Below are 25,831 nucleotides of genomic sequence, written 5' to 3' on the forward strand. Positions count from 1 at the left end.
AGTTTCAGCACAGTAGGACACCCAGAGCTACACAGAGAACACCTGACTCAAAACACAAAACAAAATTAAAAAGTCTGACTTACTGTCAAGTTTCGATCCCAGATCTGTATGCTTCCGTTCTGGCAGGCAGCGGCCACAAGGTTCCCATCTCTACTGTACGTGCATGTGCTGGGAATGACCTTCTTACCCTGCATTGTCCGTGGTTTAAAAACACTTTTTTGCTTCTTTGGATTTTCAACTTCCCAGAGCCTCACAGTCCTAGGAGGAAAAAAAGGGAATATCATTTATTAACAATAGTTTGAAGGAACAGGTGAGGTCCATAAAGACTGCTTTGCCTTTTAAGGTCTTTTTACACATTGTAAGAAATTCTTATTTATGAATAGTCACAGGAATAAAGCACACCATTTGGTATTTGAATGATGTCATCAAATTAAAAGACGGATGGCAACTTCTACCTCAAAGCTATTAAGTTATGTATAGTCCATGCCCTGTAATGCAATAGGCTCTATGCTTTTCTGACTTGTATATCTTTTTTCTTTTTGGTTTTTCAAGACAAAGTTTCTCTTTGTAGCCTTGGCTATTCCGGACTCAATTTGTTAGCCAGGCTGGCCTCAAACTGACAGCAATCTCCCTGCCTCTGCCTCCTTAAGTGCTAAGATCACAGGCTTGTGCCACCACACTGTATATCTTGATCAGGAGAGATGTTAGTCATATTTAATGCGCACGGATTTATAAATTATTTACAAATGTCAGTGAATTGCTCTATAGTAGATACCAGACAATACACCAAATAAGCAAAAAACAAACAAAACCTCATATTCCACTCTAGGGTCCAAAACAAGGACCTCATGCCTCTGGGAGCTGAGCACAAGCCCAGCTCTCTCCAAGCTCTCACCACGCAACCCAGCACAGGGAAGAACACACTCCTCCTCACTATAGGGAGAGGAGCACTGCCAGGGGGGAGAGGAGCACTGCCACGGGGAGATGAAAAATATCATCAGACACCGAAAAACAAAGGTGACACCAAAACTTCCTGGGAGAAATATGCAGCCAAGACACAGCGGACACCCTTAATGTTCAGGGAGAGGAAAATCTAATATTTTATGGCTGAAATCAAGGCCTGGTCAAATAGACAAGCCTGAGATAATTTATTGCAACCTAATATGTGATATAAAATGTTAAAGGAAATTCTTAAAAGTTAAATTAAAAAACAAATAGAAGCTCAAAGTTACACAAAGAAACTGAAGGCAAATATAAAAGACATTTTTAAATGTTTAAATCTTTTTTAAATTATATGACTATGAAGAAAACTGAGAGTAACACACTGTGAGTCTTACAATACATGTTCAAATAAAGCATAAAGTAACAGCACAAAGGTTGGGAAGGGAGAATGGAAAAAAAGACTTTGGAAAGTTAAAGATGTAGTTAATAAATCCTACCAAATCATTAACATAGTTCTACAAAACATTCGTGACAATGGAGATAAAATGTATATAAATGTCACTTCTATTTAGTACTAAGTAAAGCCATTAAGAGTAGTGGGATCAACGTGGTGTGGACATGAGTATCCTAAATGAAAGACGCCATCTTTATGGAGCTTGACAGCATGAAAGTGTCGAATCAGTATTTTAGGAACAAATTTACAAACTCAAACTTGACAGCAGGTAAGCAGGGCTACAGTTTGCTGGACTGCTTAGGCACTGATGTGCCTTCTTTTTATCTAAGTCCTGTTCTCATGTCACAACCCCAGAGATGGACCTGGGAGAGAAGCTGTATTTTCTTGTCCTTCTTCTCAAAGTTGCCACACTGAATCACTCTACCTTTGAAGTATACAAACAGGTAAGTCAATAAATTTGACAATTTAGATAAATGAACAAACTTTCCAGAAACAGGTAACAATCAAAGCTCACTCAAAAAAGTTACTCAAATAATATATATTATTCATATATATTAATTAAAATATTACTAAAATATTGATATATTTACATAGTACAGTGAGGGGGGAGCACATGCAGAATATGTAATTTAAACCTCCCAGTAGCTGGGTGTGGTGGCTCATGTCTATAATCCAAGCACTCAGAAGCTGAGGTAGGAGTTCAAAATCAACCTGAGCTATATAGTGAGATCTAAGTCAGTGCGAGCAAAATTAAGACTGTATCCTGTCAAAAGAAAAGAAAAAACCCCAATGAGAAAATTCAAGACAACCTTACTACAGAATTATCTCTAATATTTAAGGATGGAATACATTTACAATCTTTAATCTAAAGGTCCAGAACCTACAACACTCCAAAATCTAAAATGTTTTAAAGTATAATACCTCTAACAACTACTTGAAGTGATCAAACCTCAGTTATTAGAGTTGTCAACCCAGTGTGTTATCTTAAGATTGTGCTAGCTAAAAATGGTGCTATACACCTGCAATCCCAATGTTCCAAAAGGAGAGAGAGCAGGATTGCAAGCCAGAAGCCAGCCTGAGCTATGTAGCAAGACCCTGCCTTTAAAAAAGAAAAGAAAGGTCTAACTGTCTAATGTATCTTCAAACAAGGGTTTGGAGAGTCACAGGAAACCCAGAAGGGTACAATGGTCTACTGGGAAGTAAAGAAGCCCCTGTTACAAGACCCCATGTTGGCAGTCAGATGCCTTCAAGACTTGGATGAAACCCACAATGCCTGTTCATCAGTTTAAGTCTGAATTTCCCAGACTTGGGTGCAGCTAACTTTGCCCCATGAAGTGTAAATGAGAGAAGACTTCAAGGAAGACTCTGAGAAGGTTACAGTTTCTTCTTCATCTTCTTCACTCTTTAGTCTGGCAGGTACTTGAATTTGAAACCGAGTGCCATGCATTATGGGTTTAATTTACAGTCCCAGAGTGCCTTAGTGAGCTGAGTACTGGTCCACACACCATTCCTCCTCTTGGGGGAAGAACTGTTCAAATGTTCGCCTGCTTTCAATATTAAGTGGTTCATTTTCTTTTTCTTAGATGCTGACAGCTCTTTATTCTAGACACAGGTTCTGTTTCTTTTGTTGGTTGGCTGGGGGGAGGGGGACAGGAAGTGGGTATGGGACACAAACCCAGAGCCGTGCACATGTTAGGCAGCACAATGACTGAGTTCATCTCCAGCTCTGGAGCTAATTTCTTGATGAGCAATGTATTTGCAAACTAGCAAGTGTTATCCAAGTATATTATCATGACCTTTCATTTTTAAAAAGTGTTTTAAATAACAGATTTTTTTTTAATGTTGGTAGGCTGGAGAAATAGCTCAGCTGCTAAGAACATTTGCTTAAGTGTTCAGGTCCTCCTGCAGAGCACCATGGTTCAGCTCTCCACACCTACACGGCAGTAAACAACCTCTGCACCTCCAGTTCAGGGAAGCTGATGGCTTCTCATGACACCATGGGCACTACAACCATGTGATGTGTAAACACTGATACAGGCAACACACACATACACAGGGACATCTCAGAAGACCTGGAACTTTTGATCCTCCTGCCTCCACGTCCTATGTGCTAGTATTATAAGTGTGTACAACCATGTCTGGTCTACATAGTACCAGGGGTGGAATCCAGAGCTTTGCAATGCTCGGCCAGCAATCTACCAACTAAGATAATGCCCCCTTACATTATTATACAGTTTAATTTATCAGTGTTCGGGAGCCACATAACTAGTCTTATCTAACCAAAAAATCATAGAAACTGCCCCCCCCCCCTTTATTTCTTCTCTAAGATTTTGTTTGTTTGGTTGGTTGATTGGTTGGCTGGTTTCTCTGTGTAGCCTTGGCTGTCCTGGACCAAGCTAGACACAAATTCAGAGATCTGCCTGCCTCTGTATCCCAAGTGCTAGGATTACAGGTGTGCACCACCACACCCAGCTTTCTCTAAGTTTTATAGTTTTAAATTTTATGACTAGATCTATCATCTACCTGAACTGGCTTCAATACCTAATCCAAGGTAAGAATCCTAGGCTAATGTTTTTGTACATGAATGTTCACTGTGACAGCACTGCCTTTTTTTGAGTATTATAAAGCCTTCCCTTACTCAAGGTATCCGTATTGCTTATCTCTGTTAACTATTTCCCATAAATAACAATCACAAAAAAAATTGAGAAACACTACATATGTTTTTATTTTTCTGGCCCAAGCTCTGCAGTAGTGAGGATAAATTACAATAGTCAGCTTCTCCTTTTTTGTAACTGAACATCCCCAGTGACAGATGGTACTTTAGACTTATGATGGGAATGGCCCCACACATGGATAAAGAATCATCATATGGCTTGTTTAAAGTTCATCATGTCTAAAACTGGGATGATGATAGCAACAATGAGGGGCTGTGAGGACCAAATGAGATTAGGGATGTAAACATATCTAGGACAATACTTGGAACACAATAGGCACTCAGTGAATATTTGTTCTTTTCTTTTGCCTTAGATCATAAATAAAAAGCAAAGCTAATAAAACCAACAACTAAGTAATTCCATTTACTTTGTTTTTCCATTTACTTAAACTTATTAACAGGTTGGGCCAGTTGTCAAAATAATGAGAAAGTAGAAATTAGTTCACCTAGCCTATAGATGTGTGAAATACAAGTTCATACAACATCTAATAGTGAGTAATTACACTATAGTTTCGGGCTCTGATTCTCTGAATTAATGCCTAAAAAACAGATGCTAAAGTGCTAGCCTATTAGGTGTCTGTCAGAGCCTTTCACGCCTAAGAACACATCTTTTGAAACTTCGAGTGATATCAGGCCTTGTAAAATTAAGTGTGTTTCATAAGGAAGATTTAAAAATAGAAAAAGGACCTTCCCAGGACTTTCTGAACATAAAATGAAAACACCCAGAAGACAAGAAAAAAACACAGGTGGGGTCATTACACCGCCCCAGGCACAAATGCTCTCTGTCTCAAAATTTTGGATTGTTTCCAGATACAAGTCTTAAACTTTCTGGCATCTGCTATAGAAATGCACCACGGCACTTGGCAGAAGCCAAGGGAAGCATTAATTTTGCATGGAAATCACTTAGATCTTGGTTTAATTTTTCTCAAAAGACTACACAAGCAACTCAACTGATATGAGTCTGAAACTTATGTACTCTCTTGGTAGAAAAAAATAAGGCCTTCTTTTTAAAAAGTATTAAAGTATTCAAGTTCTATAGAAATTAGGACAGTGTTCTAACTTTTACGAAAACCCACAACAGTCTTTAAGAGTACACACTTGACAGGAAATTCACATACATATACTTAGAAAATACAGTGAGAAAGACAATGGTCCCTTTCTCTTGCCTGGTTTCTGGAGTCACTCCAGGATACATACTCAAATCTAAAGATTTGGAGCTGGAAGCCTCCGATGAGAGAGGACACAGGAAAGTTGTATTTCTGGGTTTGGGTTTCACGCAATATCTTTACTAGTTGCACCCATTTACCTACAAAGTTCATAATTTCATTTTTTTATAGCTGAGTATTATTCTATAGTGTGTACGTACATTTTCTCTACCTGTTCAGCTTCATCAGTTGAAGGACATTTTTGTTGTTTCCATTTCCTAGCTGCTGTGAACGGGGCTGCAATGAACATGGCTCAATAGGTATGTGTGGAGTAGGCTGTCGAGTCTTCGCCTTTGGGCATAGGCCAAGGAGTGATACAGGTGAGTCATGTGGTAGTTTATTTTAGATTTTTTAGAACTCCCCAACACTGACTTCTAGAGTGGCTGCATCATACTGCAATCCCTTCAACAGTAAAAGAGTTTAAATGGCATTTTTGCAGCTATGCTGTTATGCTTCCTCCAAGGGCCAATGACCATCTCACAAAAACTCCCATCCCATGTATGAGAAGCCCTCCTTTGAGTTATCGGTCAGAGTTTTCCAAGGGACTCCCAAAACATTACAGGCTATTGTTGTTTCCTTGGCTGTCCCCAAGAGGTAGACGGTTGGTCCTTATTGCCAAAGACACTATGCATTTCAGAAACAGGGCCCAAAGTCCCCAGAGCTGGAACTGACCTGAAAGCACAGAACAAGCTTCCAAAGGAAGGAAGCAACCAACAGTCCTACCCAGCTGTGATGTCTGTGATCCGCAACAAGGACCAGCATGAGTGCACCCTCTGGGTACAGTAGTGGCACACATAGCTTGGTGGTGACCAACAGCTCTCTGAGTGGATTAAGACCTGCTCAACAAGCGGTGAGCGATGACTAGTACTGGGAACCATACAACTACCTAAGGCGAGTGAAGTAAGGGATCTTAGGGAGAACCTACAACAAACACTTTCCTAGACCAGCATAATCCCTAATTATCTTCCAAACATTTGTCTTCACACCCATAAATAAATATAATTCCCACCCCTCATCAAGGGAATGTCTTCTTGCAACATATAGAGAACATTACAGAAAACTACCGCCAATTAAAATGCAGAGTTGTGGAGCCTAGTCCCAATGGATACATCTACACTACAACTTCTACACCTAAGACCCAAGGATCACTGTGGAAGAGAGGGCAGGAAGACTGCAAAAGTTAAAGGATCAGGAAGTTTGCTATGGATTGTGCTTCCTAGGAATATCAGAAGCTGCACACACAAATTCTCACCAGCATGAGTACCTGAGCATGGTCTGAGCAAGGACAACAACAGTTGACAAGCAAAAGTAGACAGAGAAGGCCCCAGAGGCCTGAATCCTTCCCGAAGAACTACAGCAATTAAGGAATGCTGAGAGCGGGAGAAACAGTCTTCCCCAGAGCAGACCATGCAAATTGTTTGTCCAATACCAAACAGTCAGCTCTGGAAATATACATACAGGTAACAATATACAGATCGAGCAGGTTCGTAATCATGTATTTAAGATGCAATTATATACATTTATGTATGTGACAACATTCATGGAAAAAGAGGCCATGAATTTGACAGAGAGCAAGAAGAGGTATATGGGAGGGTCAGGAGGGAGAAGATGAGGTATGTTAATCTCAATTTTTTTCTAGTTATGAATCACAATGCAAATATCTAATGTGCAGGATACGTGACCCTGTAAAAAGGGCCATTTGACCCCCAAAAGGTCATCATGACCTACAGGTTGAGAACTGCTATTCTAGAGAAAAGAATACAATTGAGAGTCAGCTCAGTGTGAACAAACATATAAACCAGTGGAAACTGCAAAAGACACATCCTGGTGGAGTCCCTTAGAAAAGAGACAGCAAGAAGGAAAATGGGCTAGCCAAGGACAAACATCAAGTCTCTTTTGGCTATGCTGACAGACAAAAGACAGCACTGTGAGGAAAACCAAAGGACAAAGCTTTATTTTAATTTTATCCCAAAGTAGCTCGGGTTGACCTTGAACTCACTATGTACCTGAGGAAAACTTCTCATGCCTCTAATTCCTGGATCACAGATGGATGTAAACTCCCAGCTTCAGGAGGAAGTTTTTAGGTGGAAGATATGATCTCAGCATCAGATCCAAAGACAATGAAGTAAACAAAGTCTGAAAGGTCTTGACATGATTGAACAGACAAGTCACTGTAGATGACTTCAGCAAGAGCAATTTCAGGAAAATGGCAAGTGCCTGAAGGGTGGGCCACAGAAATCAGAACGTTATTACTTCCCAGGCCGAATTCAACAGCACTCTGAATTAGGACTAGGAAGTAATAAGGAAGAAATGTGCCTGCACAAAACAGAAGGTTGGTGTGGCGGCACTCTTGTAACTCCTGTACAAAGGAGGCTAAGACAGAAGGATCACCTAAGCCATAGAGCAAGATGTCACAAGCAAACAAATAACACACAAATAGACCTGGCGAGAGAAAGAGCAGGCAGAGAAGGTAGAGAGAGGATGCAGCATTCAGCTTGAGTCCTAAATGACTGATACCAAAGGTTGGGAGATAGATTTAAGGAGTTTGGGCAGAAGAAAAGTCTTGAAAGAAGTACAGTGTAAATGTTTGTGTTTCTGAGTGAGTGTACATTTGTATACAGGTGTGTATGACTGTGCTGTGGTATAGGATGCTTGTACATCTGAATCTGAGGGTTTGTAAGCAGGCTTCAGTGGGAAAGGCCCTGTAAGCAGAGCAAGAAGTGTGCACTGTATTCTAAATCCTAGGAAAGAATGGTGGCAACACTGCTTGGTGGATACAGGTGCTCACTCTCAAGAATGATGGCCTGAGTTTAACCCCAGAATCCACATGGTGGGCTGTTGGGGAATGGTCTGATGTATTTTGATGCTAATTATTGCTTGCTGTCTCTGAGACCCACCTTTTGATTAATAAAAAGCCATCCCACCTGGGCAGGGCAAAGGAGATAGGTGGGGCTTAGAGAAAGAGGAATCCTGGGAAGAAGAAAAAAGATCGCCATGAGGAGGAAGGAGAAGAGACCAGAAGAGAGGAGAGGAAAGCCACCATGCACTACGTGGAGGAGAAGCACGTGGCTGGCTGGTGTGGATGGGGATTTGGCCCAGATGAAGAACATGAACAAGTATATGGGATTATGGATGGGAGGTAGCTTGATAGAAGTTATTGGAAGCAGATGGCATGGGATTGAGACAGGGATCCCATGCCTGCCCCAGGTTAACTAAGGCTATTTTAAAATATAACAAGTGTCTGTGTCTTGATTGATTGTTAGCTGGGCCTACAGGTAATACAGATAACTTTAAAAAGCAATAGTGGGCAGAAAGAATTGATTCTCACAGTTGTCTTTTGACCTCTACATGCATGCTGTGGCATCCATGACTCCCTAGCTAAGTAAATAAAAGTGTAAAATCTAAGAAGATGGTAGAGGAACAACATAGGCTACACCACACCCTCACGGTCGCCAGCCCCAGGCCCTAGTGACAGACCTCAGTCTATAGCTAGAGTATAGAGCCAGTGGAAACTAAGACAATGGCTCGTACAAATGCACGAATGATGCTGGTAGTCACAGTCTGTGGGGAACTGAAGGCGAGAGAAGACACTACAAAGTAGTTAAGATATTAAAGACCCAGTGCTAACTAGCCAGAAATTGTAGTGAGTAGGTCTCTGAGCCCCAAAATGGGAGAATTCTGCACTTCTCCAATTGAATCTCCACCTACTTGACTGGACAACAGAAAACTCAAAAGTGAACCCATTGGGTCATAAGGCAAGTCACTCAGTTCTGCTCCACTAATGACTTCCCCTTGTAATGCGTCTTGGGCTAAGAAATCAAATGTGGGTTGAGAATAAATTATGGAGACTGATGGGGTATGTCTGTGGCTACTGATGGCTTTTACTCATAGAAAGGAAGTAACTCTGCAGCATAGTGGGCAGAGGCAGAAGACGACAGTGGCCAGCACAGGATAAAGGAGCAACGGGCCTGCACCCACTCTTTCCTGCCGGTGCTGCCGGGACTCCCCAGTGCTGCTGGACCAGTGCCCCTGAAACCGTCACGTGCCAGCAGGCTGCCCAACCAGCTGCTAAAGTGGAACACGATTACTGCCATTACTCTACTTTTTAAAGGCTTCCGAAATACAATACATATACAAAGTTTTCACTTAACCAACCAAATTCAAAAGTAGCAGACTCCACATCTGCAAAACAGATTCTACAGACACAACTGCACTGCCAAAGAGTGATTCAGTGAGAACTTGAAAATGAGATAAATATTCGCCTCTCAAAAGGGAATAGTTTCTCCTGACTGAAAAACTAAACAATACTTAATCAAGTTGTAGAGTTAAGTAGTGAAGTCAATGTTACTTTAAAAGTTTACACTAAAAATAGCGAGTCTTTTCAATATCTCTAACAAATTAATCCACAATAAAACTCTTAAACTTGCAGGATTTTTTTTCTCAGTAGTCATGAAAAGTCAAAATCTGTTTGGCAGTAAATTCAAAACACCACACTAATGGTCTTACTAGGAACTGGATGTCAAGTAGAGTTTGGGCTCACAGTCATGACAGCTGCCATGTCAGTGCTCACGATGGGGCAGGTACCACAGCAGCCCATCACCATGCAGCACTCTGGCTGCTTTGAATGAAAATGGCCCCCACGGACTCAAAGGGAGTGCCACTGTTAGGAGGTGTGGCCTTGTTTAAGAAAGTATGTCACTAAGGGTAGGCTTTGAGGTTCCAAGTGCTCAAGCCAGGCCCCGAGTCTCGCTTTTCCTGCTGTCTGTCCATCTCAGCTCCTTCTCCAGCACCACGTCTGCCTGCACGCTGCCATGCTTCCCGCCATGATGACAATGGACTAAGCCCCTGCACTGTAAGCCAGCCCCAATGAAATGTCTTCCTTTGTAAGAGTTGCCGTGGTCATAGTGTCTCTTCACAGCAACAGGACACAGCCTAAGACATGCTCACAACACTTTGAAGAAGGAGCTGTTATTACCTTTATTTTGCAAAGGGAGATTAAGGCATAAGAGGACTGATAATTACTCTAACATCTAATTGGGTTGAATAATTGAACTAACAGACCTGACGTCAGGCTGGCATCCAGGGTGCCGCGGCTTCTCCATCACCGAGCCCACTCCACCTGATCCCAACTTCTGTGCATGCCTGTATGTCTGTCCACTACAGTCAGGTATAACCCCTGGAGCCATGCAAGAACATGGTACTCTGCCATGCTCTCTGGTCACTTGGGGCCTTTATGATTGCATAAACAAATGTGCTGAGAAGCCCACTGTCTGCAGCATAACCACTAAGTACAGCCAAAGCTAAACAAGGGTCAGGTCCATATTACATCATCATTATGTCTCACCATTATGAGGAGGGACTGTCTTCTGGTTCCTATCGGTAAGAGACGGACTCTGCCCACGGTCATAGTCACCTTTAACACAGCCAGGATTTGCTTCTTTGTGATTGGTTGTGTTTGTTGATTGATTGTAGCAGGGTCTCGAGCAAAGTTGGCTGCACTCCACAAGCTGTGTAGACAAAGGTCCTGCCTCTAGCTCCCTAGTACTGGGACTGCGGGTGCATGGCAACATGCCAAGTTTATGTGGCAGGAGGAACTGAATCCTAGTTTTTGTGCATGCTAAGGAAGCACTCTGCCAACTGTGTGATGTCCTCAGCTTCAGAGCTAAGGTTTTTTTTTTTTTAAAAAACTCAGGACAACATGGTTCTCTAATATATAAAGTATGTCTAGGAATCTCTAATGGTATGATCATTGTATAAAACTGGGCCAGATACTGCTAAGTAAACAGAACATTCTTGTGGTACTTGCTACATGCCATGACAAATACTACTTACAGCTGTTAGTTTCTAGGGACTAGAATGCATTTCATGGCTCCCTAAGTATCACAAAATTTGATTGCATCATTTGGTCTTCACCCAGCCCTATAGTAAATTAGTCTAAACAAAGCGTGCTTACATTCTCCAACAGAAATGACCCATCCTGCAACTGACCAAACGCAACGCCAAACACCCTAGTCAGGCAACCATGACTTTCATTTATTTTTGTAGTTTTATCTGCTTTGTTCACCACACTCCCCAGGAGTTATCTAAACTATTCTGAGAGCCAGGTGTGCGGACGTGGTGACCGTCTGCTGACTGAAGCCTTAAAAGGAGCGCATCCTCTCATATTCAGCAGGCAGTGAAGCAGAAGCACTTGTCCCCTCTGCACACACGCGGTATCTATTAGCACGCGCTCAGAGCCTGCCTCAGCTTCCCCCCTCAGACCTAAGGGGATGTGAAGAGGGATCAGCATTACATGTGGCTTTCACAGAGATCTATAGCTCCCTTGGGTTATCAAAAAAATCCATTATTTTTCTCAGTTTTTTACATTTTATGATAATTTATTCAGATTACATGCTGAATATTATCCCCTCTCTTGTATCTTCCCGTTCCCACTCTCCTTTCTTCTTCCACCCTACTCCACTCCCCGAGACCTCTGACAGAAGGGGACCTCCTCCCCCACCATGTGAGCACAGCCTATCAGGTCTCATCTGGATAGCCTGCTTCCCCTTCTTCTGTGTGCCACTGGGCCTCCCCACCAAGGGAAGTGATCAAATTGTCAGAGTTCATGTCAGAGGCAATCCCCGCTCTTCACACAGCTGTGGAGAATGAGCTGTTTACTGGCTAGATCTGAACAGGCAGTTGTTCTTTGTTGGTGCAACAGTTTGTGCAGGTCCCCTCAGTCCAAATCCACCAGCCTTGATGGTCCCCTTAACTCTCTGGGTCCTTCCACACCCCCATTCTTCCATACCACTCTCAGCAGCGTTCCACCTGGAGTTCAGCATCTATCCCAATCCCCCACTGGGTGGAGTCTCTCAGAGGACATCTATGTTGGGAAAATATCCACTTATAAGTGAGTATATACCGTATGTGTCTTTCTGGGTCTGGGTTAACTCACTTGGGATGATCATTTCTAGTTCAATCTATCTGCCTGAAAATTTCAAGATTTCCTTGTTTTTAATAGCTGAGTAGTATTCCATTGTGCAAATGTACCACAGCTTCTTTATCCGTTCTTTGGTTGGGGGACATCTAGGCTGTTTCCAGATTCTGGCTGTTATGAATAAGGCTGCTATGAACACAGCTGAGCAAATGTCCTTGTGTGCTGGAGCATCTTTTGACTATATGCCCAGGAATGGTATGGCTGGGCCTTCAGTTTTCTTTTTTTTTTTAAGTTCTGAGTAATCTAGTTTATCTTGGTCTACAGAAGACCAGACAGGTACTCTTACACTAACTGCTTTGCTTTGACCCTTTCTGATAATGTCTTTTCTTTATACTTGGGAGTCCTGCTTTGACTTGTATTTGGTGGTTCACAAACTAGCTACATGCATGTGGTGCATAACAATGATTAAGACTGATGACACTGAAGTCAGATTTGCCTGCTTTTAATCTGCCCTCTCAACTTAATATGGCATCTTGGACAAGTTACTTAATATACTTAATGTACTAGCTACTTTCCTCATTACAATGACCAAATACCTGACAAGAGCAGAGGGTTTGCTTATAGACTAAGAAAGAATATAGACTACCACCGTGGGGAGGCATAGCAGCAGAAACATGGAGCAACTGTGTCAAGAGTCAGGACCGCTCTGTAAGAGCTCACGGTCTGCCCTACCCTCACTTCCTCCAGGGAGCTCCCTCTTCTCAAAAGGCCTCAGAGCAGAGCTGCACTGCTGGGTGGCCACTAAGATACAAACACATCAGTCCCCCGAGGGCATTTCACCATGGAACCATCACATTCAGAACCTAAGTTTCCTAACCTGAAAATGAGTTCACAGTCATCCTTAGGGATTGCATAAGAAAGCATACATAAAGCACGCACAGCATAATAAATGCCCAGTTACTATAAAATTCACTTCTATGTTTACTGTTGAAGAGGCCTAGTCAACCAACGTTTTCTAAACCAGAGTCCTTGGGTCAAATTGTGCTTTACATTGTATTGGGGAAAAAAAACTTGTACTTTCCTCTGTGGCTGGGGGTGGGAGAGCAGTTAGAATTCTTTTTCTTTTATTATTATTTAATTTATTTATTCAGATTACAACTCAACTGTTATCCCATCACTTGTATCCTCCCATTCCTCTCTCCCTCCCTCTTTCACCCTATTCCCCTCTCCTAGGTCTATGACTGAAGGGGACCTCCTCCACCACTATATGGTCATGGGCTATCAAGTCTCATCTCAGTAGCCTGCTTATTCTTTCTTTGAGTGCCACGAGGCCTCCTCACCAAGGGGAGGTGATCAAATTAATAGCCAGAACCTGGAAATAGCCTAAATGTCCCTCAGTAGAAGAATGGATAAAGAAACTGTGGTACATTTACACTATGGAATACTACTCAGCTATTAAAAACAAGGAAATCCCGAAATTTGTGGACAAATGGATGGAACTAGAAATGATCATACTGAGTGAGTTAACCCAGACACAGAAAGACTCACATGGTATATCACTTATAATTGGGCACTAGCCCAAAAGGCATGTCCCACAAAAGTCTTCACTTACCAGGAGATTAGGATAGATGTGAGGACATCCACCTGGGACTCTAGGTAAGAGAAATATAGGAGATAGGGAAATAGAAGGATCCAGAGGGTCCTAGAAACCTACAAGAAGAACATCGTGGTGGGTGGGTCAGGGCCCAGGGTTGTCTGCTCAAACTATTGCACTAACCAAAGACAATACAAGTAGTAAACATCGAACCCCTACTCTGATCTAGCCAATGGACAGGACATTCTCCACAGGTCTAAATCTGACATGAACTCTGTGGCTAGATTTCTTAACAGAGCAGGTTATGATCATTTTTGGTCACTAGCAGATTCAGAAGCTGATGGACAGCCTAACTACTCCTGCTGAATATTGCCTTCTCTAAATAACTCAGTACCCTTCCCTGTGGTCCTCAATGCTTTATTTTTATAAGGATGTGTTACATATAATACTTTGAACATGTGCGTGCAAGTGTACATGTGTGTGTGAGTGAGTGAGTGAGACAGAGAGAGAGAGAGAGAGAGAGAGAGAGAGAGAGAACACGAGAGAGAGCACAGATGTGACACTGTGTATCTGTGGATGTGAGAGGTCAATTTCCAAAGGCCAATATTTTCTCTCTAACATGGGATCTCTGGAAGAAATCAGGTCATCAGGCTTGCATGAAAGAGCTTTTATTCACTGAGCCATCTCACCAGCCCTCAATTTTTTTTGGGGGGGGGGGGAGGTAAATTATTTGAAAACAATAAGTCAATGGAAAAAACAGTGTTGGCTTTGAAGTCCGTATAACCCAGAGTGGGGACTGTTTCCTAATTCAAAGATATTTACCTCACAGGAGAAAAAGGAAACACTTTTAACTTTCAAAAATAGGATCTGAGCCGGGCATGGTGGTGCACACCTTTAATCCCAGCACTCAGGAAGCAGAGGCAGGCGGATCACTGTGAGTTCGAGGCCAGCCTGGTCTACAAAGTGAGTCCAAGATAGCCAAGGCTGTCTCAAAAAAAGAAAAAGAAAGAAAAAAGGTAGGATCTGTTCTAGAACAGTTTAATCACTCAAAAACAAGCTGAATCAAGAGTCAAGAACATCAAACAAAACCCTCAATATGATCGTGTGGTATTTCAAGGATTTACTTTATTTTTACTTATGACTGGGAGGAGGGGTTGTGAGCAAGTTGGTGCCGGTGCTCTGGAGGCCAGAAGCAGCTGATGCAGTTGATGCGCATGCAGGTGGAGCTAGGCAGTTGGAAGCTGCCCTGCATGCCTGCTGGGAATGAACTCATTGGTCCTCTGCACCACTGGTGTGGCTCCTAACTGCTGCTCTCTCCTGCCCCCATCATGAGCTCTTAATATAAAAAGCAATCAAATAACGGGGGACTGTTGTAACTGGCTATTACTTTGGGGGGAGTGTTTGTGTTCCCAAACTTCAGTAGAATTCAAAGAACAAGATGTCAAAAAATATTGCCCACAATGATGTGTTTCTCTGTATCAACTCCTGGGAGAAACAGAAAACTCCTGTCTTTCCCTTTTGGACCCACCACAAGGCAGGTAATACCCAGGCTGACTTAAAGAACTCTATTTTTCTGACCCAGATAAATGGAAATGTGCCATAGCTGTCGTGTGTTAAACAGATGGGAAACCAAAGGGTTTGAGCTGCTGGCCAAAGACAAAGGGAAAACTTTCCACATGCAGGCCAATGAAGCTTTCCAGGGCTGCTTGGCAATCCGGCCTCCAAATAAACGATCTTAATTTGGTTCACATGTGGAGAGTAGAACATTGAAAACAGGGAAGTGAAAAATTAAGAGAATTAACTAAATAGATAGAATAACAAAAAGAGCTCACTGCTCTATGCTGATATCAGGAGTGGCTGCGTTTCTATGGATACTATGACTCTGTGCCCCTGAGATGCTGGGTGTTGCCTTAGTCACGTAAGAACTGTTCTTCCCAGAAGACATGCATGGCCCCCAAGTATCTCTAAGGTAGCATAACATTCTGGTATTTTTAAGTATACTTACTGAAAATCCTAGAGAATTAAGGAAACACAGAAGAAACTATGATGGCAAAGCAAAGTGACTTTCTAAAGAAAATGGTAATTTCTCATTTGTTGGAAAAGCTGTTCTTTCATCTGAGACACACACACATGCGCACACATCTGTTCACTATGACCAGTCTACTGGAAAGTGTAAGAAACTGAGACCTTGTATAATTATTCACAATAATGAAGTAGATAAGTTACATATATTGAAATGCAATTCCTTTCAGGCTATACTCAAATGTCTTCATAATTCATTATTAGAATTGCACTTTGTTTTCTTTTTTACTAGCACAGAACTAAAAACAAAAACAAAACAAACAAGCAGCAACAAAAAACGAACACCAACAAGGTCTCACTATGTTGCCCTGGAATTCACCATTGTAGATCAGGCTGGCCTTGAACTCACAGAAAGCCACCTGTTTCCAAAGCTTTTCTTTTTTACTTCTTCCTTCCTTTCAGTCAATTAGAAAATATGTATACACTAGTAGTGCCAAACACTGACCTAGGCGCTGAAAATAAAACACTGCACAAAAGAGCCAAAACCCTACTTCCTTCTGAAGCCATCATCCCAGTGACACACGAGCTCCTTCATGCCAGCGCCTCTCCTAACGTATGTCTTCAAAGAACATGGTTCAGAGCACACAGGGACCCGGATAGCAGCTTCGGGGCTGACCTCATGCTGGAGAACTGATTTCTCAACCTATCTAAATGGGAACACATTGTGCTGGGAGCCTTTGATCAGGTGTCTATGTGTCACTTTGTGTTTCTAAGGGCTCCCAAGCCGCACTCCACCTAGAACACAGGCCATATATCATATTTTACATTAAGTACACCTTCTGCTCCCATATTACATTCTGAAGTCCTTGTGGACAAAGTAGTTTTATAAATCTTTGTGCCCCTAACACCAAGACCTATGCTTTGCAAATAAGCCCAAACGATTGAATTGAATTAACTGAATCCAAGAATTAAAATGTTATGCCTTAATCCAGACTTGTTTTAATCTTCAATAAAACTAAAAACCATTACAATAAAGAAATTGGTTTTATATTAAAATCTCATAAGTCAGGTGTAAATTTGTCCAATGTTATCTTCCAAAGAGCTGCCTCTACGGTTTCTTTTTCTTTCTTTCTTTTTTGGTTTCTTGAGACAGGGTTTCTCTGTGTAGCCTTGGCTGACCTGGACTCGCTTTGTAGACCAGGCTGGCCTCAAACTCGCATCGATCCACCTGCCTCTCTCGAGTGTTGGGATTAAAGGTGTGCACCACCATGCCCGGCTAACAGTGGGTTTCTTAAATTTACTGCTAGAAAAGAAAATTAAAAATGCCCTGACTTGTAGCCCACCCAGGCAACACAGAAAATCTAGGACGCTGACACACACACAAATATCGCTCTATGTGGTCTCATTCCTCTTCTCTGCTTGATCGGGACAATCTGCACAGCCTACAATGCCGCCATCGTCTCCATGGCGCCAGGACTCCTTCCTTCCCCCACCACATCCATGGTTTCCACAGAGCCTTGCATTTTATCTGTACCACGTTACTGAAATGGAATCCTGTAATACCTGAGCTGCCAAAGACATCAGTTATGCACAACCCTCCGCCAGGAGGACTTTTCCTCTTCTGCCCTTCAATTTTTCTGTCTCTTTTTAAGTATATCTGTGTTTTGTCTTTTAAAAGCTGGTGCTCCCGTGTTTTGAGCGATGGGACAACTCCTATGTTGTAACTCTTAGTCTCAGTGTACTATCTGTCTCTCTGGCGCCTGAGCACCTGTGCACAGCTGTAGTTGCAGGATCAAACACTGAGAAACACCTTAAGAGCTTGAAGAGGGAAGGAAGTGAAGGACGCCAGGAGGAAAGAGCTGGCGGGGTGGATATGGGTAAGCACTATGGCAAGCCATGAGGAATGCTGCTGGGGTCTCCCTTCAGGAAAAAAATCTGCTATTGGCTCTACAAAGCGGTTAGCTGACAAGCTCATCTTGTAGGCTGTGGATCCACCTAGCCTTTGCATCAAGGACATAGTCTCCCTAGCCCACTGCTGAGTACACTGTGTGCAGTAATCTCTGGTCATCTCTTCCTACTGTAAGATCCTCTAGTGAGCAACCTTTACCCAGGGCTCTCAGTTAGGTTACTGAAGAGTGTTAGTGTCAAGGTCCTAAGTTTCCTCTGTCCAATCCTGCTGCTGCTTCACTCAGATCTTGACTATTCACAAGCAACCTCTTTTTTTGTTTTGTTTTTTCAAGGCAGGGTTTCTCTGTGCAGCCCTGGCTATCCTGGAACTCGCTCTATAGACCAGGATGGCCTCGAACTCACAGAGATGCACCTGCCTCTGCTTCCTGAGTGCTGGGATTAAAGGAGTGAGCCACCACTGCTCAACTCCCACTACCTCTTATCAGCTCCATCCCATCGTAGCGCCTACAACCTAGAGGGCCACATTAAACAGTCACAAACCCCAAGGAAAAGCATGTTCTCAAGGGAAAGGGGGCACACTACGTTGGAGAGTCCTTAGAAATTAAAGTAAGAACTGAGAATGAACTGAGCAGTGAATTTGGCAAAATAGGTATTCAGAACCCTGAAGCCAGCACCCTCGGTGCAGTTTGAATCAAAGCTTAATTGGAATGGCTAGGGTGGTGACTGACAGATGAGGAAAGAGGCGGAGATCAAAGTCAACTCTGAAGGGTTTATAGGAGTGAACAACACCACAATGGCAATGACTGAAGAGCATGAAGTACAGGAGCCTTCCATTTCTCTCCTGTCACCTTGGCTGGATTTAATTCCCTGTAGAGACCAAACTAGCCTCCAACTCAGAAGCTGCCTCTGCCTCCTGAGTGCCAGAGTTAAAGGCATGCACCACCACACAGGCTGTTTGTTTTTCTGAGTGGGGCCATCCCATGGGGGGTGGTGGCAGACTGAGCGAACCATAAGAGGCAATCCAGTAAGCAGCACTCCTCCATGGCCTCTGCCTCCAGGTTCCTGCCCTGCTTGAGTTCCTGCCCTCACTGCTTTTGATGACGAACTGTGAGAACATGAGCAAAATATGGCCTTTCCTCCCCAAGTTGCTTTGGTCATGGTGTTTCATCAGAGCAATAGCAACCCTAGCTAAGACACGGGTTTACACGGTATACTCCTCCTACAGCCTTCAACTGCCTCATTTTAGGCCTGGGGAAAGACTGCCTATTAGAGCTGGAATCTGGTCATGCATATTAATGTTGCTCTCTTGACTGTCATATATAATTTTAGACATACTTCAGTGACAAGCCATAATTCCTCAATGCAGCAGTTTATTGATGGGGGGTTTCTGAAGCTCTTATCACTGGCTTATGCTTAGCTTTCACGGGAACTAGAAACTCTCATTTAAACTGAGCAGATACTTGTTTCTATCATTTAAGGCAATCATTAAAGTCCACATCAGAGGCCAATATCTGTCTTTTCTTTTTCACAATAGATCATTCTCATTGGTATACAATTCTATCTTTTACAAAGAAATATACATAAAATTAATAAACTTTCCATCCCTGAAAAAAGTATCCTAAAGGCATAGAAAAAGAATTACAGTAGATTAAGCACATTTAAACTGTCATGAGGAAGGAGCATCACCAACTTCCAAAATAATAGTATGTGTTCTTCACTCAGCACGATGAGTGTCTCATGCTAAATCGAAAGTAACTAATGTAACTAGTACACTTGAGCAAACTCTTACATGTGTGAGTGTGTGAGTGTGTGAGTGTGTGTGTGTGTGTGTGTGTGTGTGTGTGCACGCGCGCATATGTGTGCAGAGGTCAGAGGACAACACTCGTCTTTTTATTTGTTGCTTTTTGTTTTTTCAAACAAGGTCTCTCACTGGCCTGAGGACTGTTCAGATAGATAGGCTGGCTGGCTAGACAGTCCCGGGGTCCACCTGTCAGTCTCCCCAGTGCTTTCCCAGCATGCACTACCACACTTTTTCATGCGGGTTGTGGGAACTGAACTTGGAACTCTGTGGTAGCAAGGCAAGCACTTTACTGGCATTCCAGCCCTGCAGTCAAGTTTAAGAGCAGCATTCTCTGGGTGTGAATCCAGTGTGTAACCTCGTTCTGTTGCTTCAAGGGGTTCGGTGTGCTCACCCCAAAGGTGACATGACCTTGAGTTCCTAGAATTAGCAAAGCCATTGTTAACCTCCTGGCAAGAAAAGATTTTTGACTTTAATATTCCAGCAACTCTCCAAAAGATCATTTCTGATCCAGAGACTTAGTAGTGAGAAAAAAAAAAACTAGTTTATTCACAGCCAATTGCAGAAAACTACCTATCTTTCCTCACTCTTCAGTGTTATGTAATAATATATATTTGGAACAGGATATAAAATATATAATCAAGGATATTAGGAGAAAGAAGCATAGGGTAAAGTTCATACAATGTGCAGCTCAGCTTACATATTTTAGGTTTGCAATAATTTTAATATGAATTTTGAAATGTTGCTTTGTCTAGGATTATGTCCAAATCAAACCTTTAAGTCCATAACCATTTATTGAGCACTACCTACTTGCAGGGAATTCTACGGAATATTACTAACTTTTTAAAAGCTGTGTGGTACAAGGTGCCAGTCCTAAAAAACTGCACTTACGCCTAATGAGTTCCAGAAGTAACTGTCTTGTCAGAACACACAGAAGTGCCACAAATAAACTATAAAAATCTTAAAAATGGCCAGGTGTGGTGGTGCACACCTTTAATTCTAGCACTCGGGAGGCAGAGGCAGGCAATTTGCTGTGAATTCGAGGCCAGCCTGGTCTTCAAAGAAGAGTCCAGGACAGCCAAGGCTGCACAGAGAAACCCTGTCTTAAAGCCCATGCACACACAGACATACACACATCCAAATGTTATAAATGTTGCTAGAGCTGTGAAAACTAGGCAAGGAAGAAATTCTGCTGAGAGACACTTAAAGAAGGATGAAGATATTTGACAAACATCTTGAAAGATGAGGAATTCAAAGGGAAGAAAATTAGGTAAAGAATACTCTAACAGAAAAAATAATGGCCTTACAAAGGGTTTGTGTGCTTCCCCAAGCAAAAGACATTATTTTCTTTGATGTCAGAACTGTTTGATCCTTATGCATATTAACATACTCTTTGAGTTTCATGACATTCTATTTGTATTTACCAATACATATTAACTGTGCAAAATAGTGCCTAGCTGTGACAGTTTCTACCTGCACATAACTGCTCCTCTCAGCCCTTCTACCATCATCCTTTTCCCAACAGTCCCTTTCCAGCCTGCGCACAGCATGTAACCCTCCATCCTCCCTCACTGTCCTGCCGCTGTAGTGATCCTACTCAATATTCTCTGTGGGTTCCTCCTTGTCTCTGAAACACTGTCTTTTTTTCAGAGTTTATCTTTGCTTTTTGTTTTTTACAAGAAAAAAACTTTCAACCTCTTCCCATATATCCACGAATGTTCAGTATCCCATAATTTATTTTCTTGACCTTTAGACACAAATTTTACATATACTTCAAATTCAACTCTTAAAAATCTGTCTTCCTCTCAAGCCCCACTGTCCTGCTGCGACACACATTTGCGTTGAGCAATGCAGCCCATTAGAAGACACACATAGTGATAACTCAAATACAGTAAGGAGTTAAGAAAGATTTGATGTGTTATATACAAAGGAACACATTCTAAAAAGCGCCATACAGCAAACGGTCCAAGATCAGCCTTGGATAGCTCACTTTAGTGTAAAGCTTTGTGACTTCAGAGAATGTTGTTCGCATTGCATTATACTCTGCTTGGATGCTGCCAATGCTGTGACCAAGGCTTGAGAAACATAATAGGTTAGTCCACTGTAGAACTCGTGAAAGGTTCCCTTAAGATAAACAAAGGATAGCTCAAACATAGACTTTATAATATGTAGGGGGAAATATTTCTACAGCTCAGGGAAGGATCAGCCCATGGCATCCCTTCACAAACACTGTCACACAGTTTGGCTCTCTTGAGCATTCACTGTGCCACAAGCAGGTGACTGAGCAGGTAGCCGGGCACAGATAAGGGTTCCAACAGCAAATACGTGTGGCTCGGTAACCCACTGGAAATAAAAGTAGCCAGAACTGGAAAACAGTTATATCTGCAATTTGTCATTAGTAAAGCATTTTTCTACAACCACAAAAACTGCTGGGCTTAAATAGGTAAACAGAAATCAGACCAAATTACAGAGAAGCTTAAAAGCTGCAGATCTTCACATCCAAGTGACATTACTGGGTGCACTTGATCCCGGGACTATGTGGCCTACTTTTGCTGGATGACCCTCTAATTTCTAAAAAGTGCCACAGGATCCTCCTGACGACGACCTCTCCTAACTCCAGCATGGGAACTCGTAGCATTTCCGATGTGGATTTTAGAGACAAAGATAGAACACTGAGACCTGCCAAGGCTGAAAAGGATATCACTTTCAAAGGTTAAAAAAAAAAATCCCCCTCCCTGTTTTTTCTGATGACTACCCAATTACACAAGTCAGGCATGATAACAGGGCCGAGAAGTCAGCCTTCTGCAGACACAGACAAACCTGCCTGTTCATCAGTGGCTACAGGCGCGAGACACCGTGTAAAACACCGCCTAAGGCAAAAATTCCAAACCTGACGACAGTGTTATCATGTCTTGTCAAAACCTAGTTTGTCATTTTTTAAAGCAGCATAGCTTTTCATTCTCCCAATTTTTACATAAAAGCGTCAAGTTATGTAATCGATTTATTCTTAAATTCTGTAGGCAGAAGAAATTTTGTAAAGTGAAACCCATTCTTCCTCTGCGAGCTATTATAAAATCCAGTGTGTGTCTATATATAAGCACACTCCTGAGACCGCAGACTTAGGTTGTATTTTTGTGCGCCACAGTAAAAGCTGCAGTGTGATGACCAGGCTAACTACTCGTCTTCCATCTGCCCAGTCCATCTAGGCTCTGCCCATCTGGTGTCAATGGCCAGCAGTGCTGGAGTTTAGCTCTCTTGGTTAACCCCAGTTCAAAAATATATTCAGATTTTTAAATCTACAGAAGAAGCCTAAGGCATGAATTCTAAAGTCTTTCCAACCTGTGGGTTTGCCTACTGCCTTAGCTGTTGATGCCTTGCTATCACTACTACAAAGACAGCAAAACAAAAAACAAAAGGAAAAACAGCCATTGCAGAAATGGTCGCATAACAATTACAATAACTAACATTTGGGACTCAGACTTCTTAGAGTGATGTTTCTTGAGCATGTCTTTCTCCCAAAGCTGTTATGAATCCACTGACAACATCCTCTTCAGTACATGCTAGGATTTCATACAACAGCAGTCTTAGGATGTGTTTAACAGTTCTTTCATTTTTGTTATTGCATCGTGAGTGTGTGTGTGTGTGTGCGTGTGTGGGCACATGTAAGTGCAGGAGCACACATGTGGAGGTCACAGGACAATTTGTAGAAGATGTTTGGAGATGCTTCTCCCCAGGGATTGAACTTAAGTTGTCAGGTTTGGTGGCAGGCACCAAGAGTAAGTGTGATGTTCTCCCCTCAGGGGAACCATATCGCAGACTTCTATGTTAGGAATACTCTACTTTAGACTAAAGAGATGGCTCAGAGATTAAAACACTTGCTGCTCTTCCAGGAGACTGGCGTTCAGATCCCAGAACCCATGTTAGGGGGCATAACTACTCATAACTCTAGCTCCAGGGATCCAATGCCCTCTCCTGGCCTTTATGGGCACTTGCATACACATGGTATATATGCATAAAGAGAAACATAAATAAAAATTAAATCTTATTTTGAAAATCCACTCTACTGCCAACCACAAAAATCATTTCTTTATCTTTTACTCTTAATCCGTGAGTTAAAGTAGGCCAAACTAAACTCAAACTCAAAAGCTATCCAAAATAGGTTAGCAGTGGCCAAAGGTGGGGTAAAGAGATGGGAGGTGGCCACTGGTAGATCCACAATGTCAAGACAACAAAACTGCTCTAAAGCTATATGGCCACTGAGCACTGTTGTAAAGGGTAAGGTTTACTGCATATGAATTATCTCTAGATGAGTGTGTTGTCAAAAGCCAGCAACCGCAATGTTTTTATTAGTTATGTGCATTCCTAATAAAAACAATCACTTAGTCCAAAGCAATATGATGAGCATATTCAAATCTTATGTGAACTGCCTTAGGCATTTTTTTCATAACAATTACCATTCACAGAGTTTGCCTAACTCACCTAAAAAACTATACAATTGTAACAACTTTTGAAAACATAAAAAATTACACTAAATAACTGGTTTGACATATTGATGGGTCCACTTATAAAAAGAGAAATATTTAAATTCCAGTGAGCTCCATAATATAATGACACCTGTTTTCCTGAGAATTAGCAACTGTAAATACAGCCAGGGTAAGTAATTTCACACATCAAGCTGATGTGTTATAAAATAAACTGACCCAAGGTTCTTCTTCCATCAAGATAACAGACTAACGATAAATGACTAGGCTTCACCTTGTCAAGATCAAAAGAGAATGACTTTTGCAACGAACTATGCCTACCAGCTAAGCTACTGCACCAGCTCAGCAGTGACACAAAAGCAGCCTTGGAGTGAGGCAGCGAAAAGAAGAAACAGCACATACCATGAAAGACTTGACTTGTTAGGTTATAGACAGCTGGTAACTGTAAATTATACTGTAGAGTATTATGTACCCAGAGCAATTGCCCTGAATGCTGTTGACAGAGAACGTGACAAACTCTCCCTTAGCTTAAGATTGCTGCAAGATGCTTCAAGCTCTTCTAAAACAGCACTCTGTGGACGGCCCCTTCTTACCTTCACCTCCTAGCATTTTGCCGCCACTGAGAAATGAGAAAATGGCAAGATCTACAGGCTCTTCTCTTGCTACAAGGTATTATAATCTCAAAAAAAATTTTAATTAGAAAAATTGTGTTTTATGGTGCTATTATTTCTAAAAAGCTAAAAAGTTGTCTTTAAACCTCAAGAATAAAAGTTACTATAAGACATGGGCTATATTTATTTATATAATGGCTAGAAAAAATTAGAAAAATATCATCTAATATCAATAGAAAAGAATGAATCGTTTCTAGCACACAACTCAGAAATACTGTGATGAGGACAGGGCTGTAGCTCAGTTGGTACAGTACTTGCCTAGCGCCCTGAGTGTGAACCCCAGCACCAGTACAGCAGGTGTCGGGTGGAAGTCAAGAGAAGGACGTAGGTGGAAAAAAGGAGATACACCAATGAAAAAGAGATAAGTAGCTAACAAAGCATGTCAACAGCAGCCTCGCTATCACAGCATACGTTTTATCAAGTCCTATACAGGTGTGGACCAATGGGAGCCTCACAAAATCTTATCTTCAGTCAAAGAACTAAGCAGCCTTCAAAACCACTACATTTCCCTACATGAAGGGAGAAGAAATTACACGTCAAAGCCATTAGTTGATGTGTAGTTTGCACACTCAACTCTTCTTATTTTTCTATATAGTTACTTAAATGAACAAAGAAAATCACCCACTAGACAATCTAAAATCTGACTGTGCAACTGATTAGTGAGAAACATCAAACCTAAGACCATGAGCTCATCTTAGGTGCCTCATGCAAAGGGAGCCGTAAGCCTTACTTACTTGTCCTTTCATATGTTTCCCTTTATTATTTTTAGTTTTTAATAAGCTATACTATAAATAACTAGCAAACATACCTCAAATCTATATATCTCAATGAACTTCTATATAGTTTGAGTGGTACTTCACACTAGGTTTGACACTTCTGCTATCAAAAATATTTTATGCACTTATCCACCACCAAAAAAAAAAAACAAAAAAACAAAAAACAAAAAACAAACAAACAAAATCCATGACGGAGTTAGAACCAGAAAAACAATTAGCATTATCTAACATTTCACCACTTGTGTTCACTGCCTGCATTGTTCACACATATACATATGTTATTGGCTTTTGTCACATATGAAGAACATTTTATTTTCCTTCTAAGATTGTGTTGCCTCGCTTAATATTGTA

General features: G+C 41.8%; 1 protein-coding gene across 1 annotated transcript in view; it reads right to left on the reverse strand.

Annotated features, from left to right (window-relative positions):
- Window positions 1-25,831, reverse strand: part of Wdr70 (WD repeat domain 70) — a 207,764-nt gene that overhangs the window by 75,779 nt on the left and 106,154 nt on the right. Inside the window, exon 10 of the mRNA XM_051150838.1 lies at window positions 84-258. Coding sequence (XP_051006795.1) covers window positions 84-258 — 175 coding nt within the window. The remainder of the gene's footprint in view (window positions 1-83; window positions 259-25,831) is intronic.

Source organism: Acomys russatus, chromosome 9 (assembly GCF_903995435.1).
Source record: "Acomys russatus chromosome 9, mAcoRus1.1, whole genome shotgun sequence".
In the NCBI taxonomy this organism is placed as follows: Eukaryota; Metazoa; Chordata; class Mammalia; order Rodentia; family Muridae; genus Acomys; species Acomys russatus.